This window comes from Drosophila erecta, unplaced genomic scaffold, assembly GCF_003286155.1.
Source record: "Drosophila erecta strain 14021-0224.00,06,07 unplaced genomic scaffold, DereRS2 tig00000055-arrow-pilon, whole genome shotgun sequence".
NCBI lineage: Eukaryota > Metazoa > Arthropoda > Insecta > Diptera > Drosophilidae > Drosophila > Drosophila erecta.
Window position 1 is genome coordinate 5903343 of NW_020825200.1, and position 18324 is coordinate 5921666.

Genomic DNA, 18324 nt, shown 5'->3' on the forward strand with positions numbered 1-18324 from the left:
ATATGACACCTGCAGGACGCAGGACTCCACTCCTTCCACGGCCACTGCCAAATGCATTATTCACACATATTTTGCTAATTAGCAAAATATTGTAAATGTTTGGATTTATGCAGGCAACTCACACACACTCAACTGCGGCGGTGGGGTGTTGGCCTGTGGGCTGTGTGCTGTGTGCTCCTGGCCATCGGAGAAGTGCATCAAACTGAACCGCAATGGCTTTTGGTCGGCTCACATGGCTGGCCGGCACCCATGCCATCCCACTCCTCCACCTCCTCCACCTCCAGCAGCTCCAACTGCTCCACCTGTGTCGACTGTGTTGATTTAATGCCCATGGTGTCGGATTCTGGGATAACTGAGCAGTAGCCTTGGGCGGCGGATGGGTTGGGGCCTTTGCGGCTGCTATAAATTTTGGTTTGGCTTTCAATCGACCGATTGGAGCGGGTGAGTTTAATTGAATATTCTGCTGACGGAATGACGGGCTGCGCTGCGTTGTTTATTCCCGCTTCGAATCGTGTTTACATTAGGCGCGACTCGACTGAATCCACTGGCTCGACTTGCAATCGGATGCCCTCGCTGGGCAGGAGTATCACATGCTCCTTGGGCAGCCTCAGCTGAGTGGGCGCTCCGGGCGGCAGGCTGAAGCGGAAGCGGCACAGCAGCTCCACCAGGCCCACCTTCACCTGCATCCGCCCGAACCGCAGCCCGATGCAGTTGCGCGGTCCGTCGCCGAAGCCCAGGAAGGCGGTGGGATGCCGCTGCCGGCAGGCAGCCGGCGCAAAGCGCTCCGGGCGGAACTCCTGGGGCTCCGGGTACACCTCGGGGTCGTAGTGGATGGCCAGCACCGGGATGTGCACGCTGGTGCCCTTCTCCAGGACGACGGGTTCACCCCCATCGGGCTGGAGGATCTCGTAGTCCTCGGTGGCGAGGCGGGTGAGCGAGCTGAGGGCCGGGTACTTGCGCAGAGTTTCTGGAAAGAGGATGGTGTTTGGTGAGCACAAATATCTAAATTTGCATATGGAAACCTCGCTTATAAAATTCAAATATATTTCTGAATTTTATTACGATTCAGGAGTAAGTGTAAGCTGATCAGGTTTCTATACTTTGGCTGCCATTGAAAAGCGGGTGTCAAGTTGTCTTTCTTTTATTTCAATCCGTTTTGATAAGTGAGCAGTATCAGATAAAACTGTGGGAGTTTGTGTTTGTGTTTTCCCGATCAAGGTACACATATTCCCGATTCAGCTGTTATAGAACCCATGGGGTGCGAATTGTATACATTGCTGTTGTTTACCAGATATTTGATTCTCTCAATGGTGAATTATCAAAATGTTTAATAGCCAGTTTCTCGGGGAATAAAAGGGTTCGAAAAAAATACCCGATTGGGTAATATATGTATTTATATTTCTAACCGAGAATAGATATAACTGCAAGCTGCAAGTTTCAAAGTGCCATGCATCATTTTATAAGAAAGAGGTCATTCAACCTATGGGTATTACAGACACCCAGCAATTTTCCTATAGCTTGGCAGTCATGTTGAGCTCTATCACTAAGAATTAATCATGTCGTTGTTCTGGAATGGCTTATCGCTAATAGATAAGGCAGCTTCAGAGTTTCTATCTGTGAGACAAAGTCAGCCCATCGCATGCCTATGTACCTACCTGTAACGGTCTGGTCCAAGTAGGGCATCTCCATCATGGCCTCGTAGGTCAGTTCCCCGTGCCTGGCTAGCGCATCGCAAATCTCCAGGCGCAGCTTCTGCTGCACCGCCTGGTTTTTGGCCAGCTCGAAGAGGGCGTAGGACATGTTACTGGAGCTGGTCTCGAATCCGGCCACGAAGAACACAAAGGCTTGGGCGGCCAACTGCTCCACGGTGAGTCCCGCTCCGTTCTCCTGCCGCCTGAGCGCCAGCAGCAGGTCCATAAAGTCATTCCGCCGGATGTGCTCGCGCTCCCTCAGCTCCACCGTTTGGCGAACTATGCGGTTGAAGAACTCTGAGATGTCCGGGGGAAAGATGCGCACCGGTAGACCGAGCTTGGCCAGCGAGGTGAGGTAGGTCATCTTGAAGATGCGCCACCGTATGCCCTTGCCGTGGCGCTGGAAGATGCGACGCCCCACCTGCCGGAATTCCGCCTGCGGTTCCCGCAGGCTGTTGCACTCGGTTCCAAAGGCGCAGCTTCCAATGACGTCCGTGGTGTAGCGCGCCATCAGGTCGTGGAGCTCCAGAACAGCGCCCTAAGATCGCATTGCATTACTAAAAGTAGTTTGGTATCCAGGGTAAGTACCTGCGCGCCCACCAGTTCCTCGCAGGTGGCGCCCAGCTGCTGGGCCACCGTGGCCACAGTGCCAAACATGTACTTCATCTTGCCACTGGTGAAAGTGGGCGACAGCTTGGTCCGCAGGGCACGCCACTCCTCGCCCTGCAGGTTGAACAGGTTGGCGGTGAGGGCATCGCCGTGAAAGCTGCGCCGGTCCACGAACTTGTGGAAATCCCGAATGAGCACCGCCTTGACCAGGTCCAGGTCCAGGACGACGGCCAGGGGTCGCAGGAAGACGTAGCTGCCCGCCACCTTGGCGCTGCCCCTAAAGGCGTCGTAGGTGTCCTGGAGCAGCTCGCTCAAGTGCACCGACTGCAGCCTGGAGCAGTGCCCGAGGAGGAAGTGGGCCCGCAGCTGGGGAATCCCCCGCAGTTCCCAGTAGCTGAAGCGGTACCGCAGATAGCCCAGCAGGAAACTGAGCAGCGAGGTGAGCAGCAGCAGTGTGAAGTCCATTGGAACGGCAGTGCTCAACTGGGCGTTTTCTGATCTTGGAGTTGCTTCTTATAAGCAAGTATCTATCTATCTGCGGAGTATAGTTGCGATCTATCTGTTCTCACTTTTAGCATGCTCATGATTTTCGCAAGCTAGTTCCCAATTATCTGTTCCTATTTTATGCACACCCATGGACAATTGATTAGGTGCCTGTAACAGCTGTGCTCAACTGGGCGTTTTCTGATCTTGGAGTTGCTTCTTATAAGCAAGTATCTATCTATCTGCGGGGTAGAGTTGCGATCCATCTGTTCTCACTTTCAGCATGCTCATGATCTTCGGAATCTAGTTCCCAATTATCTGTTCCCATCTTATGCACACCCATGGACAGTTGATTAGGTGCCTGGAACAGCAGTGCTCAACTGGGCGTTTTCCGATCTTCGATCCATCTGTTCTCACTTTTAGCATGCTCATGATCCTCGCAATCTAGTTCCCAATTAGCTGTTCCTATTTTATGCACACCCATGGACAATTGATTAGGTGCGATGGGTGGTCAATACTTATTATTATTTTGCCATAATCTATAACCCAGTATGCTGTTCATGACCATACACAAGTTTTTGGCCTTTTGCTGCAAGAGACTGGTATTAACTGGTTTGTTTGGCAATGCATTAGTTAGAGCAAAATAGTAAAAGTGATGCAATGCATTTCGGTTTGCCTGCAGCGCGTGTAGAATTACGTCGATTTTACGCGCTTCGAGTTCGAAAAAGCTCCCGTGGTTACGGGCTTCAATGGCGAAAAGCTTTCGGTGGTTGTGGCCTCAGCTACTGAAAACCGACCTTCCCTTTCAAAAATACTGGTTTCCTAGGCGGTAAAATAAATCCTTATCAAATAAATAGTTATGAGTACTTATTATTTGATTTGGCACAAATTCTTGGGTCCGACTTGGGTCACTTCATGGCGGCCTGAAAGTTCCAGAAAAAAGTGCGCCTAGTTGGGCAAAAAGATAGTTAGGAAAAGGCAAAGAAGTGCACTGCATACGAAAGCGGGCAGGACAAAAAGCATGCCGTATCAAAGCGAAAAAAGGAAGCCAGTATCCACAATGGAAGCGGTTGGCTAAGTGAAACAAAAACTGGCCCAATGCTTTTTGTGAGAGGTCCGCGTGGGCTTTAACTTTAACCTGATGAAAGTGCAGCCGCAAAGTGTATGCACTGGGCGCATTTAATATGCTGTCAAATATTAATGTTGAACATTTATTGCGGCTTTACGTCATTAAGCCGATCAATGTCCTGCGCGCGAAAAAAGGTCCTTGACAATAGAAATTATTTTGTCAGCGAAAACAGCAAAAGGCATGTCGAACAACTCTGCCCATATTTGATTACCATGCATATTTCAATTATCACTTTTGCTGATGACATTATATAAATTTGTCACACAAATACCTGCCGTGAAATTTTAAATCGTGTTTAAATTCTACAATTTGCCTGTGAAAGTTTTCAAAATGGAGCCTGCCTTAATAAATATTCGCTTTTTGGAACCACAACTTCTTAGGCTCTTTGCTGTAAATGCAAAAAATAGTATAATATTTAACCACCTATAAGCCGCACTGTAAATTGTTAAAATATACCTATTAATAACACTTTGCTTGTCAGAGCAAAGGGTATCAGATAGTCGAAGCGTTCGACGAAAGCGCTACACGTATTCTTTTCTTCGTTTTGCGAAATGTTGAACATGTATTCCTAGGTTTAAATATTCATACGTTTTGGCCCCTGGAAAATCAAACGGGCTTTTAGCGTAATTTATAATGAGAAAAACACAGTGGGCAGCCGCAAATAGCCGTGCATTATAATAGAGCTCATTTCCGGTAATTCTTCAGTCTGCCTGCATATTTCCGATTGCTCTCCCTCCTCCTCCCGACATAGTTTGTTATATTTTTTTTTTGACATACGGCACATGCTCTGTTAGCTTTATTAACTGGAACTGGAGCTGGAGCCTTTATTGCCGCAATGGCCAGGAGGTCGAACCGAAGGGACAGTCGCCTGCAATCGTGCCACTTGCCAATTTTTTGCCATTTACCATGGCGTTGTGTGAAACTCGAGTCAAAATGCCATGGCAGCAATTTGATTTTTTGTAGCTCTTTTTGGTTTTTTTGTATTTTTTTTTGTGGTTTTTGTTTTCGGTGTGGTGTGTGTGCGCTTTTTTCGACTGCCGCTTAACTCTTCAGCTACTGAGGAAAAACTAGCCACGTTCCATTATACACCCGCGTCTCACACGCGGCTCCTTTAATTGCCCACTCGACGAAGTTTATGGGGGGCAGCGGCAGACATTTAATTTATTTTAATAATTATTTTTTATGTTTTGCGCTTGCAGTTGCTGCGCTCTGCTCTGCTCCGCTTTGTGCCCACCGCTTTTTTAATGAAATTATAAAGTCGCGAGACTTTTTCGCTGTGCTCACTTTTTAATGAAAACGAAAAATGAAAAATGAGAAACGAGCAATGTTTCCATGTGGGTCGATGGCGCACAAATTCACTGGCAAAGTAAACAATGGCGGGGCTTCACTTGTTTGGGTATAGTACATTTTGCGGTCCAGTAAATATTCGCTTTGGGGCTCCTGCATTATGGGAGTGGCTTCCGATGCCAATTTTGAAGTGAATCGCACCTCGTATTAATGGCGTTCCAAATGAGGAAAACCAGCTAAATCAAACAAACAAAAATAACAAAATTTAGTTGAAAATATACCACTGGCCCGCCTAATCTGCAAAATGTTTATTCTTTTATTTGCTACAACAACCATATTGTTTCAGCAACCCAAAAAGCTAAAATACATGCAGAAAGTGTTGAAATCGCTTTATTTCCAGGACTTATTCGTTTTCCGTTAATAACTGCAAGAAACGACACAAGTTTAGGGATAGGGTTTACAAGATTTAAGACGGCATTTTATTTTTACTTAAATCAAGATGAAATTGTTTATGTAATAGTTATTATACAGCTTGCTGTGCTTCGAAACTAAGCTAGAACTGGGCTAATAGTAAAAATATTCCTTTTCAACTGATTCCGGCGACTTAAATCTAATCTCGCTGCGAGTTCCATGTTGTATCAGCTGCTATTTATACTTTTGGTGTCGTAAAGATCGACTTATTTATCCATCGAATGATGCCACAAATTTAAAGAGCTTGTAATGGTGGTGTTTCAATTTTGAAAGTTATAAATAGCAACTGGTGCACTAGAGCTACAACATTTTTTGGTTTAAGCCCTCGAGCTTTGTATTCTAATACTTTGTATTTCCGCTGCGAATCCCAGTTCCCATGAATCTATACTCGTTTCATCGAAATGCGACTTAAGTTTTAAATTTAAGTTACCTTAAACATCAACAACTTTTTACAGTAAGCAACTTTCCACATAGCACAAAAATAATAGTTCCACGACCAACACGATTTATAAGGTTATTGCTTACAAAGTAGTTTATCTTAGCTAGACTAACACCGGATATCCTTATGCCCTTTGTACACTTTTAGCCCGGCCACGGCCCCAGATAGCCGACTCCCAGGATCAGCGCAAGTCCAAGGATCGGCGCAACGGGTGCCATCCGGCTGGCCCAGCCCTTCAGATCCTGCATGCGATCCAGGTCATCGGTCAAGGACTTGGCGTCGTGCTTGGTGAGGTGCGGGCTCTTGCCTTCGGAGCGGTAGGAGGCGCTGTGATCGGATCCTGGAAGGAGGAGATGGGGAGGAGATTGCAATGATTGATTGAAATATTTATGGTTCTTTTGTGGACTCTTGGCTTTTACGGCGCTGACTTAATCAACTGGCACATGCCACTTTATGGTGCGGCCTTCGTATTGCTGGGACTCGAATGTCATCAGCTGAATGTCCTTTTTCAATTATGCGCTTGCCACACGCCAACGAGCATAAACAATAGACCCAGGATGCGTTTATGGCCAGCCATTTGTACCAGGCGACAATGCGAAAGAGATAAAACGACCTCCAGTTCCAGGGGAACGAATTGGAGGAGCAGGAGGATACAGGATACACAAAACCAAACTGTTTGTCAACTGGCAGGACAGAAAGTATTGCATATAAAAGGGACACAACTTCGCCTGCCCCACTTATTTCTTACACTCCCACTTATGCCCGCTCCCTTTCCCAATCTCACTGCGAAAAGCGAAAGTATCGTCCTTGCTGGTATTTTGTTTCAATTTCACTTGGCAGCATCGAAAATTGTTTCGATTTTTATTGCTTAAGTGCGTTAAACCCTTGCGCCCTGCATACCAAATATCTGGGTGTGTGTGTGTGTGCGATTGTCCTGCAGGACACATGGCGATCGGGAACTGCGGAGTGGGCCGGCTATTGTTTTTGCCATCAATTTATCGTGCAGTTTGTATTTTTTGCGAGTCGTCCTTCTTTTTTGGCCGTTTGTTTGCCCGGAAATCTGGTTCATTGGACATTTGTTTGCCAGTTGGGCTTGGCCCGCTTGGCCGTTTTTTGTCCCCTCGATTTGACTCTGTTTGACTTTGACGTGAGGCCATTGGTCATTAGGTGCATGGCAAACAATTGCTTGCGGGATTTGGGCTGGCCCTGCGAACCACCACATAATCCAGGTGGTGTGCATTTCAGTTTCGTGCCTAACTGATTGAAATGGAAAGTAAGAAATTAATGAGTATTTCAGGCAATCTACCATAGCTACCACATATGGCTGTCCTTCCAGTGGATAAATAAAGTATTTAAATGGAGAGGCAGTCGCAGTTGCTGGCAACGAGGACTCTTGGTCCTTGAACCGTAATCGGCGCAGTCGAACTTCATTGCAATGAACGAACTTTGTCATAACTATGAAATATGGTCCGACGGCTGGTCCTTCATTTTTGGTCCATCCAGGGACTTTTCGAATTGTTTTTAACGAGAACCCTTTTATTTTTATAACGGAAATGCGCAAATTGCTTTGCACCGGGCTGCCAATGTATTTGTCTGTCGGTGTTCCCATTGCTGTTAGTGTTGGTGTGTCTCTGGCTTTTTTTTCTCTTTTTTATTTCTCCATAAGCAGCTTTCCACAAAACTCCTTTGCGCTGCCATTCCTGGCTGGTGTTGCCTTGCTTATTTTGCTGGCGTCTGCAAACATTTCCATGTGTGAACGCAGCCAACACCAACACGCATCGAGTCCTTGTTTGTGCGCTCTCTCTCTCTCTGTGTGTGTGTGTGTGTGCGTGCGTGTGTGTGTATGGCTGATTTTTATTGACGTTTGAGCATGTGTTTATGGGGGCGGGCTGGGAAGGTCCCAACGGTGTCTTTAAACAGCTTAGACCCGAACGGTCGGGGGCGTGTGCCAGGATGGCAAGGAAAGCAAAGAAAGCCCTGTTTGCCGGAGTATAACCATTTGGCTCAACGGAGCACTCTTAAACTACTAGGAACTTTAAGTCATTTTTGCATAATTCCCCGGACGATCCGCGGGGAGCAATTGGACTAATAGATTTAAACTGCGTCTGCTTCTGATGCAGCCGCATCTTTATTCACTCACGGGGGCAATCGTAAAAGTGGGAGTCTTAATATGCGTGTAACTACAACTGAAGTTAAACAGGTTTAACTCCTGTTGACACCATCATGACCTGGAAATCAGCACGGAAAGTGCCGATGTAAAACTTTTCTGATGGCTGCCGTTCACAGCTCTATATTACAGCTCTATATTATTTTAATACCTTTTACTCGTAAAATGAAGGGCTGTAAAACTATGTACATAACCCTTTAGCTGAAACTCCCACACAAACATAACAAATTATGCATTCAAAAATGATACGCAATAAATCTTGCATATCTGCACTTTCCTCGCACTTCTTTGGCTGCGTAGCGGGTATCTGATAGTCGAGGCAGCCTTCTCTTATGTTACTTATGTTACGTTTCGACTTGAACTCCATTTGGCAGCGGTTTTCACACCGCGATTTCCGAGGCTGCTGCACTCTGCACTTGAGACGCACTTGCTCCTGCCATGCGCTGTATTTATTGTGCAGCATTGCCCCCTTGGCGTGCCCCACTTGCGCCCCAAAAGACTGTGGCAACCATAAAATCGCGGGGCACGCGATGGCCATTCGGATCTGGCTGTCTGTTGCATTTCATTTACTTCATCGTTTCTCACTTGGCTGAAATTATAGGCAAATTATTGCCAGACACTGAATGCTGAAGTAATCATCCAAGGTCCGAGTTTCCGTGCCATGTGCAGTCCGGATTTCGCATGTGAACTCCCGGCCGGAGCAGAGCAATTTTCTTTTATTGCATTTCCTTGTAATTTGTGGCATATTGTTTGGCTGTTGGCCGCACAAATTAAATATGACAGCGACAACGGAGCAGCAGCTCCTGTGGTTGATTGCAACATTTTAATGACAGTTTAAGTGGCGAGCCGAGCGCATCTGCAGCACTTAATGGTGACACTGGTTTTGTGGCCTCGGGCCAACTAAGCGCTGACTGGACGTGCGGAGGAGCAGGGGCGACTCCAGTGATAATTGGAAATTGAATTTAATTGACGTGCGGATAGCCGTCGGCACAGCTGGACACGATGAACTCGTCCGGTGACCATTGAATTTCTAGTGAAATGTATGTTGCACACAATTGAGTCGAGAAGATGGGTAATTACAAGGCCATGTTGTGAGTGCGGCGAAGTGACAGGCTTAGAATGCAGCTCCTTCTGCTGAGGCATCCTTAAAGTTGTCCGACTCCGAAGTAGCATCACTTTCGCCCACTCCGTGTGTGGAAATGTTGCCTTGGTCGTGAAAACTTTGCTTGTCGCTGGCTTGTTCCGCCTTAAAGTGTCAGCGGCTGGGCAAAAACAGTCGCGACATATGCAAAACGCGGCAACGATAAGCGAGCAAGCCACACCCCCTTCTGCTCCCACTCCCACTGCCACTCCCATTTTACCACCCCCAAAAAGGGGGTTGCTATGCAGCAATGCTGTAGTGTACCACCTACTGGCACGATATGTGCAACATCTAGCAGGTAATAAATCTAACTGTAAACGCAGCGCTTACGACGTTGCATGCAGCGCTGGGAAGTTGTCGTCATTGTGGCACCCGCATCCATGGCTCCCATTTACCCTCCCCCACGACCATTCCGAAATAGCAGCCCCCTTTGCCCCACCCCGCCGAGTGGACTGCCCCCTGCGAGGGATGCAACATTTTTGCTGGCGCTGCCAAAAGCGGCGGAATAAGTTTGGGGCAGGGGCAGCTCTGCCGCTTTGACGCCTTGTGTGCAATTTGTCTGCTATTTTTATATTGCGCTTTTTGGAGCACCCCCCTCTGCAGTGCCACCCCCAGCCCACTCTCATATTCAATTTGTTCGATTTGATTTTGTCGAGTGCATTTTATTTTTAGTCAAGCGCGTATGCAGAAAATTCCACATCGCAGCAAAGGGCCTGTAAAGTTTTATGCGTTCGTCCTTGCGGAGCGGGCGAAAAAGGGGTGGGGGTGGGGCTGGGGCAAGAAGCTTTGTCGCCAATTGTGCGATCGGGAGCAGCGGAAAATGGGGGAAATTCGGGAAATGCAAGAAATGCGGGAAATGCAGGAAATCGGAAGGCAAGTGTAAAACTTTATGCTTATCGATTGGCAGCTGCTGCAAGGAGACTGTGACTCGTCCTTTAAGCCAGCGCAGTTTCGATAGTTCCATTGGCACCTCCGGCTGAATATCTCTCTCACTTTTGTGGGAACAAATGCCAGAAAGCCCATTATTATTTATTGTGATTGTACATTACGATGGTCCGCATTAGCAGCACATTATAGCCGACACATTGTCAACTCAGCAAGCAGAGATCCCGGAAAACCTTTCCATTGCATGCTACAAAGTCGTATTTTCCCCGAAACGCGCCAAAAAAGAATATATACCAATGGACAGCAAGGGGGGGATAGAAAAACATACTTTTCTACGAGCTGCCCAAATATTTGAACGCGGCATGTTCGACTTCAAGAAAAATATGGCTCTGACAAATACATTTGGTTATCTATAAATATCCCCACTATTTTGGTATGTTACTCAATGCCTCAAAGCCCGTGCTTTGCATATATCAAGCGTCACAGTACAGGGTATCCGTCAGTCAATCCTTGCCGCATGCTGGCAAACTTTCTGGCAGCCCGAGCCAAAAGTATCTGTATCTATATCTAACAAGTGGCGACAACGACATGCCAGAGACCCTTAAGCCAAGCGGCTAAAGTCGTTATGATTTGTCATAAGCATAAAATAAATGGCGAAATATTTATGGTGTGCTACGGCGCCCCCAGGGAAGGATTTTCCGTCGATTGCCGTCTCCGAGTGGCTTAGCTCCTTTCCCTGCTCCAACTCACCGTGGTTTTGCTGCTGCTGCTGGTGGTGCTGCTGCTGCTGGTGGTGATCCCTTCCCCTCGAGGACGCGGCGGAGGTGGAGGAGTGGTGATCCTGCGAGTTCCACAGGCTGGACGTGGCCCCCACGTAGACGTTGTTCAGCCCGGACGAGGACTGATCCGAGCCCTTGCTGTTGGACTTGCCGCGCTGCAGCTTGGAGTTCTGCTGACTGTTGCCGGGATTGAAGTTGTACGGATTGCTGTTGCTGTTCTGGCTGCTGCCGTACCGTTGCTCTGCGATTGTGGATGTGTCAGCTGGGTTACGGGTGGGTTCAAGGGCGGAGTACTCACCTTTGTTGTACTTGACGAGCACCACGGGCACCGTGTTGATCGCTGCCGTCGGAGCCATTGTCGTCATCGTGGTGGTCTGGGGAATATCTGCGGCGGAATTTAGCTAATCAGCAAACTGAAAATCACCTATCACCTGCACCATAGTGTGCAATAAGTTCATTTACTTTAAATTGCCTCTTAAAGTAAGCTAGCATATCTATGATTTGCCCCATTTTAGAACCCCGCACAGCCTGCTGCTCGTAAATCAATCACTGGGGATATGGATACGGTCACCTTCGAACTCCGAACTCCGACTGACCCTTTGTTTGGGAATTTATCAGGCGAGCACACATGGCTGTCGGCTCACGCAGAGTCATTGACTTAAATTAATTAAAAGCCTGGGCCGGCCAAATAGTTTGCGCCTAATTGCCAGGGGCGCCCCGACTTACGGCCATTGTTTATTGGGCCTACGGTTATGGTTATTGTTATGGGCCACTGTCGACATATGCACGTAGTTATTGTTACTTAGCCCAATACTTACGGTACAGTTTGATGGACCCGTCGGTGTCGCCCAGGGAGTTCTTGGCCACACATCGATACGCACCGAAGTCCTGGATGTCCACCTCGTAAATGGTCAGGCGCATGGTTATTTTGTAGCCCGATTCAAAGGTTTCCGGCACAAAGCGCTCGCCTGAAAGAGGAGCAGAAGGCGGTTAGGTGGTGCGAAAGGGCTCCGGAGCCGCCCTGGAACCACAGTGCACTTTGACCCCTTTCCGAAGCAAGCTGAACTGAACTGAACTGAACCGAACTGAACTCCTGGCTCTGCCCGCCTCCACAGCCTCTTGTCAAAGTAATTTAACTTAGCAAGAAAGAACTTTGCATTCGCCCAGCTCAACTCAGGGCGGCTTAGCTCGGCTCAAATGAGTCCAACTGGGCGAGACCCAAGTTGGTCCTGCCATCCTGCCATCCTCGATGGCTTTTAGGACCTGCTGCCCCTGTCAAATGGCTCGTTTTAATTTATACAAAAACAAGTCGGTGCTCGGCATTGTTGCCTGCCCCGTTTTTGTTTGTCATGCAGGTTTTGATTTACGTTTGATGTCGGTTAGATTTAGTAGCACTAAGCCGAGCATTACATTTCTACAGGTTCGGTAATTGTTATGCATGCCGGTTAGGCGACTGATTACTTCAGCAAATACCATTCTGAGCATTGTGACGTAGAGATGTGGATTTCGGGCCGACTCTTGATTAGAAATAATTGGGTTTCGGGCACGGGATATTGGTTGCTGACTTGTTCGGCTGAGCTGGGGCATTTTAACCGCATAATAAGATGGCTCTTAAAGCGCTCGCTCTTGCGGTTATGGATCCTCTGACTATCTGCAAACTAAAACACAAAACTCCATTAAAATCCAACGGCGGTGGGACAGTACCCGGCAACTGCATCTGACTTGAGGTCATTTTCAATCACTTTTTCCCATTTTCTGCGCTGGCAAAAACAACTTGAAAATAACTGCAGATGAAAAAAAGGAAAGCGTTCCGTCTGCATGTCTGTGACTTTTTCCGCCGGCCTCCATGCCGATGACGATGCCTTTTCCTGTCCAGTCCAGTTTCCTGGGCAGTCGGGGGTTAAGTGGAACGTGGTGGGTCCACCGCCGCAGTTATTCGGCGACCGCGGATTCGAGTGTTCGTCTGGATGTATATTTTTTCCAGCGCTTTTTACTTGGAGTCCATAGCGTTTTTTGTCATCGCACTCAGTTCATTTCCCAGTGAAGATGAGTGGGCGAGCTGAAGAGGTTAAATGAAGGGAGGGCCTCATCCATCGTTGAAGGCCCTTAGAAAATTAAATTGCACGTACTAGACAAGAGGTTGGGCATTAAACTGCAAACTATTGAAACTGAACTGGAAATGAGATACCTTTGGTGCACGGGCTATCCTACTAATGTGCTCATACTAAAGATGTACGGCTTCTTCAAGAAGTGCACTTAGATTTGGCTGCACTAACCAATGCAATTAAGCTCGAAAGTAGCATTATCTGAGTGATTCGCTACCAACACACTGTTGAAAACGACCTAGTTCTGATTTAAAATAAATTGTTGCATACTTTTACACAGCTTATTGCTTACCAGAAGCACCAAATCCCAAGGACCCCGCCATTGGCTTGACTCACCTGGCACAATAATCGTGTCGTTCTTCATCCAATAGTTGATGGACTTGGGATACGCCTCCGACTGGCATTCCAGGGTGATGTTCTGGGTAAGGGCAGCGCCGACTAATTGATTTTGTATCCAAATCATGGGCGGAACTGAAAGGCAGCAGAGCCATCAGAGGGGGAAGTGCTGATGTGATGGAAAATATGTGGGCCGGGGTGTTGCGTCAGGTGTGGAATGTTTGAGCGATTCCAGGGCGTTGCATGGGCGATGGAACAAAGAATTCCCATTTATAGAGAAATTCCGTTCGTTATCGTTATTGTTTTCTAGTGCTTTATGCTCCCGTTTGGCTGCTCGCTGCGGTTGCCATTTATTGTTTCCAACTAATTGCTTTTTAATTTTATAGCAAAGCCACAAAAAATTGCTTTGCAATATAAGCGGAAACGAACCGAACCGAACCGAATTGTGGTTGACTAACCGGAGATGATTTCTACGGAGCGAATGGTCCGGCTTAAATATGTGTGCCGTGAACTTACCTAACAAATTGTTGAGCAATTTTAATTTTTATTTAATTAGCGCCAAGGAGCCGGGCAAAGTGCCCTGAAAATGCTAACTAGCTGCGAGCGCGGGGCGCGGGGCGCGGGGTGCTGAGCACACACTTAATTATTTGCTTTATGCTGGCACCTAAAAGTATACAGCATTTTCCAGCCACCGCCCGCCTCCCGGGGAAAATTAAAATGCAGGGCATATTTAGCATGGCAAGATTTCGAGTGGGACTCTGTGTGTGTGTGTGTGGTAGTCTGTGACTGTGTCTGGTGTTTTCCGCTGCGGTCTCGTCTGGAGGAGCCTGCATCCTGCACCCTGCAGCCCGCCAACGAGCAGGACGCAGGACGCAGGATGCGGTGCCAGAGCCTGGCGCAGAACTATAAATATTTAAATATGCTAAAATTGATGGGCCGCCCCGCCCCAAATACTCACAGTGCACAATGAGCATCACGCGCTTGCTGACTGTTGGCGGGATGCCATTGGAGGCGATGCAGAGATAGGCGCCCATGTTCAGGCGGTTCACTTTGGCGATGGTCAGGAAGGATCCGTTGTAGGCGACGGCTGCGGATGAAACGCACAAAGATATTTAGATACATATATAGCGCAGTGGAAGCGTTTAATATCATTGGCATTTCTACTGCATGGCGGCAATCACTTTTCTATGCCATATTGCTTATCAGCCGGAATGTCTGCGTCATCTAGTTTCACACTCACTCCCAAGGGAGTGCTCCTTAGCTCGAGGATAATCTGCATATTCGGGCACACACACACGGAGTCTGGCAGCTAATCATCGCGTTCTCATTGCTTATGCAACTGGGAAAATCCCACCAGCACTACAAGAAAATTGTGTCGAGTGCAAAGGTGCCTGACTTACTTTCCTAATAATAATAATCTAAAAATTTGCCAGGTATGCAATACGATTCGTATTCAAAAATTAAAGCCAGAAACCTATTTTCCATTTCGTCTAAATTTCAAGTAAAAGAATGTTCAAGTTTTTCCTGCAGTGAATCGCATTCACTCCGACGGAACTCATCTGAAGTGAAATCCTTCTGACAATTCCAGGCAAAGATGGAAAATTCAAATTGCACGGAGTCGACATGTTTGCCAGATTCACCCCTGCGTTTTTTGCTCATTGCATGCTTCTTGTGGCAAACAAGTCCTTGAAATTTGGCAATAAATTTGAAATTTGGCTGAGCACAGTATCGCCTGGTCGAATCAAATTCGATCCTATATTAATCTGCATGTAGCGGCTATTAAGGGCAAGCCAAATTTCACTCAAGTGGCAAGCAATCAAACCGCTTTACGTGCAGCAACCTCAATAAAGTAAATTATGCCGCTCCGATTTGTTACTGCTTCGAGCAGCTTCAGCAGCACACACACACTCGAGTTAATTACCGCACAGAGGAAAGTAACTTTAAAATGTTTTGTAATGAAACTTAATGCTGCGGAAACATGCAACTCACCCTCGGCGCCATTTGGCAGCGGTATCAGTTCGCCACCTTCGCGTCGCCAGGTTATCGTCGGAGTTGGCGATCCCGTGGCGGCGCACTTGAGGGTTACGTTGGAGCCCTCACGTATTACCATATCGGTGCTGGTCGGATAGTCCAGTATGTCGGGGGGCACTGTTGTGGATTGTGGTGGCCGGAGCACGTGCGCCCACGTATGCGGAGATACAAAGTTTGCAGGCGGCGTATTATTCATACGCAGTGTGGGCCGAGTGAATTGCGGCGGGGGTTCGGATGCATTGCCAGTTTGTTTGCGGTTGATGTTGAAGTTGAAGTTGGTGGCGTGAAAGAGAGAAACGTAGTAAGAACATTGTCATCCGGTTATTCAAGAGGCTGGCTCTTAAATTAGGTTTATTGTCTTGGCAACCTTTGAGTTCAAATGAAAGCCATTGCTGTGCTGCTGCTGTCTCGAGATAAAACAAAGATTTGCTGTAATTAAGTAAAATATTTTATTTCAGTTTTGCGCTAGGCAATCCAAAAGATAGCTGAACACTTTGCAGTTCCCTGCCATGGAATACTGGAGGGCTTTATGTCGCTGTGCACCTTTTGCGGTGCACTTCCATTAATTATAATTGTATGCCCGACTACTCTGCACTTGCCAAAAAAGCGGACACAATTAGAGGACTTAACTGAGTGGCGGAAAATTAATGGAACCATGCTGTTTCAAATGTTTTATATTTAATATTCGCAAAGGCGACACGCATGTACGCAACAATCTAGTTATTCTACCTTGAGCATTTTCCCAAAATAGAATTAGGTTCCGGCATGATTGGCTCTATTAACGCACTTGGCTTTCCCTTTTATTGAATTTGATTTGCAACGTCGTCGCACGTTTCAATTTTACTGGAAAGCCGCCCAAAAGCCAACTTATGACTCACACACAATGTGACTTCAAAGTCTTCATGCCAACAATGATGTGCATGTTTTACAAAATGTACTTTGACTTTTCGCCCCGGCCCACACACATCCGTATACGTCATGTCCTACAAATTGAATGTAGGCTTCGCTCCAGCTCCAGTTCCAGCTGCTTTTTCCAGTGTTGACTTTTCCTTTAATAGCCCGACTCGTGTCACAAAAAGCTGCCGTGTGGGCGGCTGGCCTGAGTGGGCGTGGCTGGCAATTTCTTTTCTTCGCCGCTGTTATTGTGCACGGCAGCGTTGATATGAAATCAGTTATGAAATCAGGTGAAATGATGTGTGATTAAATTGACGTTACAGAAATTAATTTCAATTGGTTTGCGCTGACGGCAAATGGCAGATATGAGCCTGACTGATTTTAGGATTATCGATAAGAGCTTAGGCAATTGAAAACTTTACGAACTAATACGCTTTAATATGCAATTGGAAAATAAATAAATCGGTTTTATACGTTTGTGGTAGCCTCAGAAAAAGGACCGCAATCGCAGCCGAAAACATCAGCCATTTCATCGATTCATCATATTTTAAGCTCTATTGAAATCAGCTCGTCCATTTCTGCGGCCCAAGTGCACCTTTTCGACTAAGCTCGTTTAACTATGGCCAAAACAGCAGTGAGGTCTATATAAATTATTCAATGGCTGGCTTTCCCACTGATCCCCACAACAATCATCGCTTAAAACAACAAACTATCCGGCAAACAGGGAAAAACAAGCTCAAAAAGTTCAGAGCCAAAATAAAGTGCAAAAATACTGATATTTGTATAAAACTTATTTTTTGACCTTATTTTGGTGGTCTTCGCCTCTTTATCCAATATTCATTTCGGCTAGATTTTTGCGAAAGAGGGTTCATTTAGTTGGTGGCCAGCTCTAGTTGACCATGTTTTCATGTGTAAATAATGGGCCAATTTTATTAGTGTGATTTTGCCAAAAGAAATATTTTAGCCCAAGGGCGAAGATAAAAAATTTGTGCTATACACGAAAATTGAGGAATAAAATATGGTTTCCCAAGCTTAGGGAAATGTCCTGTGTATCAGCAGTACCTAAACTACACTATAAGAAAATGAATAACGTTTACTTGTATTTGACCTGCCTCCAATCGTTGAGCCCCTTTTCCCATATGGATAAATTTAATGTATTGCTCTGGCTTAATTTATTTCTAACCCGTTCGCTGTTGTCAACTAAATAGGCGTTAACCGGAATGACACATTTCCTCTACAACCATAATGCCATACATTATTTCCGCCTATTAGCATACAAGCAATTTAATATTCCTTGATAGTATGGCTGACATAACGATTTGGGCTTTAAGTGCTTGGTTGAGTCAGTACCTGTTCGTTATCCTAGATGAGGTCACCACTAATTCGCCTATTATCCGTACTCCCAACCTTTTTGTCAAACACGCTCATTGAGCTTTCCCTTACCAAATCCCAGCGACTGGATTTGAGTTCCGATCGCTTTCACGCCGCCGTTTATTTGCTTATTCGCGGTGTGGAAAACTACAACCGCCGCTGACAACAATAATAGTTGGTTGCCATCGCGTTGGCTGAGTTGTGGGTGGTAGTGGGTGGGCAGTCGGGAAACTCCATAATATCGAGCACTTTGTCAGTGGCAGCTGGAAAACCAGCGCTGATTTAAAGCGGCTTGCCATTTTGCTTACGGACTTAGTGCGGCTGTGTGTGAATTGTTTCCATGGCGGCGTGGCGCTCAGTGTATCGGGCAGAAGGAGTGGGTCCTTAATGAATTTCAACATCAATGAAAACACAATCAACCAGAGTGGTTACTTATGCGGATGGAGCGAGGCCACCGGAAGCGGGACGGGTGGACACAAAGCCCCAGCTCCGCAAAAGGGGCGGCA

General features: G+C 46.8%; 2 protein-coding genes across 5 annotated transcripts in view; both read right to left on the reverse strand.

Moving 5' to 3' along the window:
* Nucleotides 1-442: 442 nt before the first annotated feature.
* Nucleotides 443-2785, reverse strand: LOC6543184 (probable cytochrome P450 6a14). The gene is made up of 3 exons (XM_001968794.3): nt 2280-2785; nt 1656-2229; nt 443-967 (listed from the first exon to the last, which is right to left on the reverse strand). Exons 1-3 carry the CDS (start codon nt 2763-2765, stop codon nt 516-518), a joined length of 1512 nt encoding a protein of 503 aa, XP_001968830.1. The 5' UTR covers nt 2766-2785; the 3' UTR covers nt 443-515.
* A 3368-nt stretch (nt 2786-6153) lies between these two features.
* Nucleotides 6154-18324, reverse strand: part of LOC6543284 (cell adhesion molecule 2) — a 31035-nt gene continuing 18864 nt past the window's right edge. For all 4 annotated transcript variants that reach the window (XM_026978606.1, XM_026978605.1, XM_026978607.1 and 1 more), the window contains 7 exons: nt 15512-15670; nt 14481-14609; nt 13523-13657; nt 11900-12049; nt 11380-11466; nt 11053-11322; nt 6154-6449 (listed from right to left, as the gene is read on the reverse strand). In XM_026978606.1, coding sequence (XP_026834407.1) covers nt 6253-6449; nt 11053-11322; nt 11380-11466; nt 11900-12049; nt 13523-13657; nt 14481-14609; nt 15512-15670 — 1127 coding nt within the window. In that variant the 3' untranslated portion in view covers nt 6154-6252. The remainder of the gene's footprint in view (nt 6450-11052; nt 11323-11379; nt 11467-11899; nt 12050-13522; nt 13658-14480; nt 14610-15511; nt 15671-18324) is intronic.

What these genes read in the sequence shown, in the direction of transcription:
- LOC6543184 (XM_001968794.3), bottom strand. Translation starts at nt 2,765, where the DNA reads ATGGACTTCACACTGCTGCTGCTCACCTCGCTGCTCAGTTTCCTGCTG. An exon ending in AGGAACTGGTGGGCGCGCAG is followed by an intron (nt 2,230 to 2,279) that starts GTACTTACCCTG and finishes ATGCGATCTTAG; the next exon opens with GGCGCTGTTCTGGAGCTCCA. An exon ending in CTTGGACCAGACCGTTACAG is followed by an intron (nt 968 to 1,655) that starts GTAGGTACATAG and finishes TCCTCTTTCCAG; the next exon opens with AAACTCTGCGCAAGTACCCG.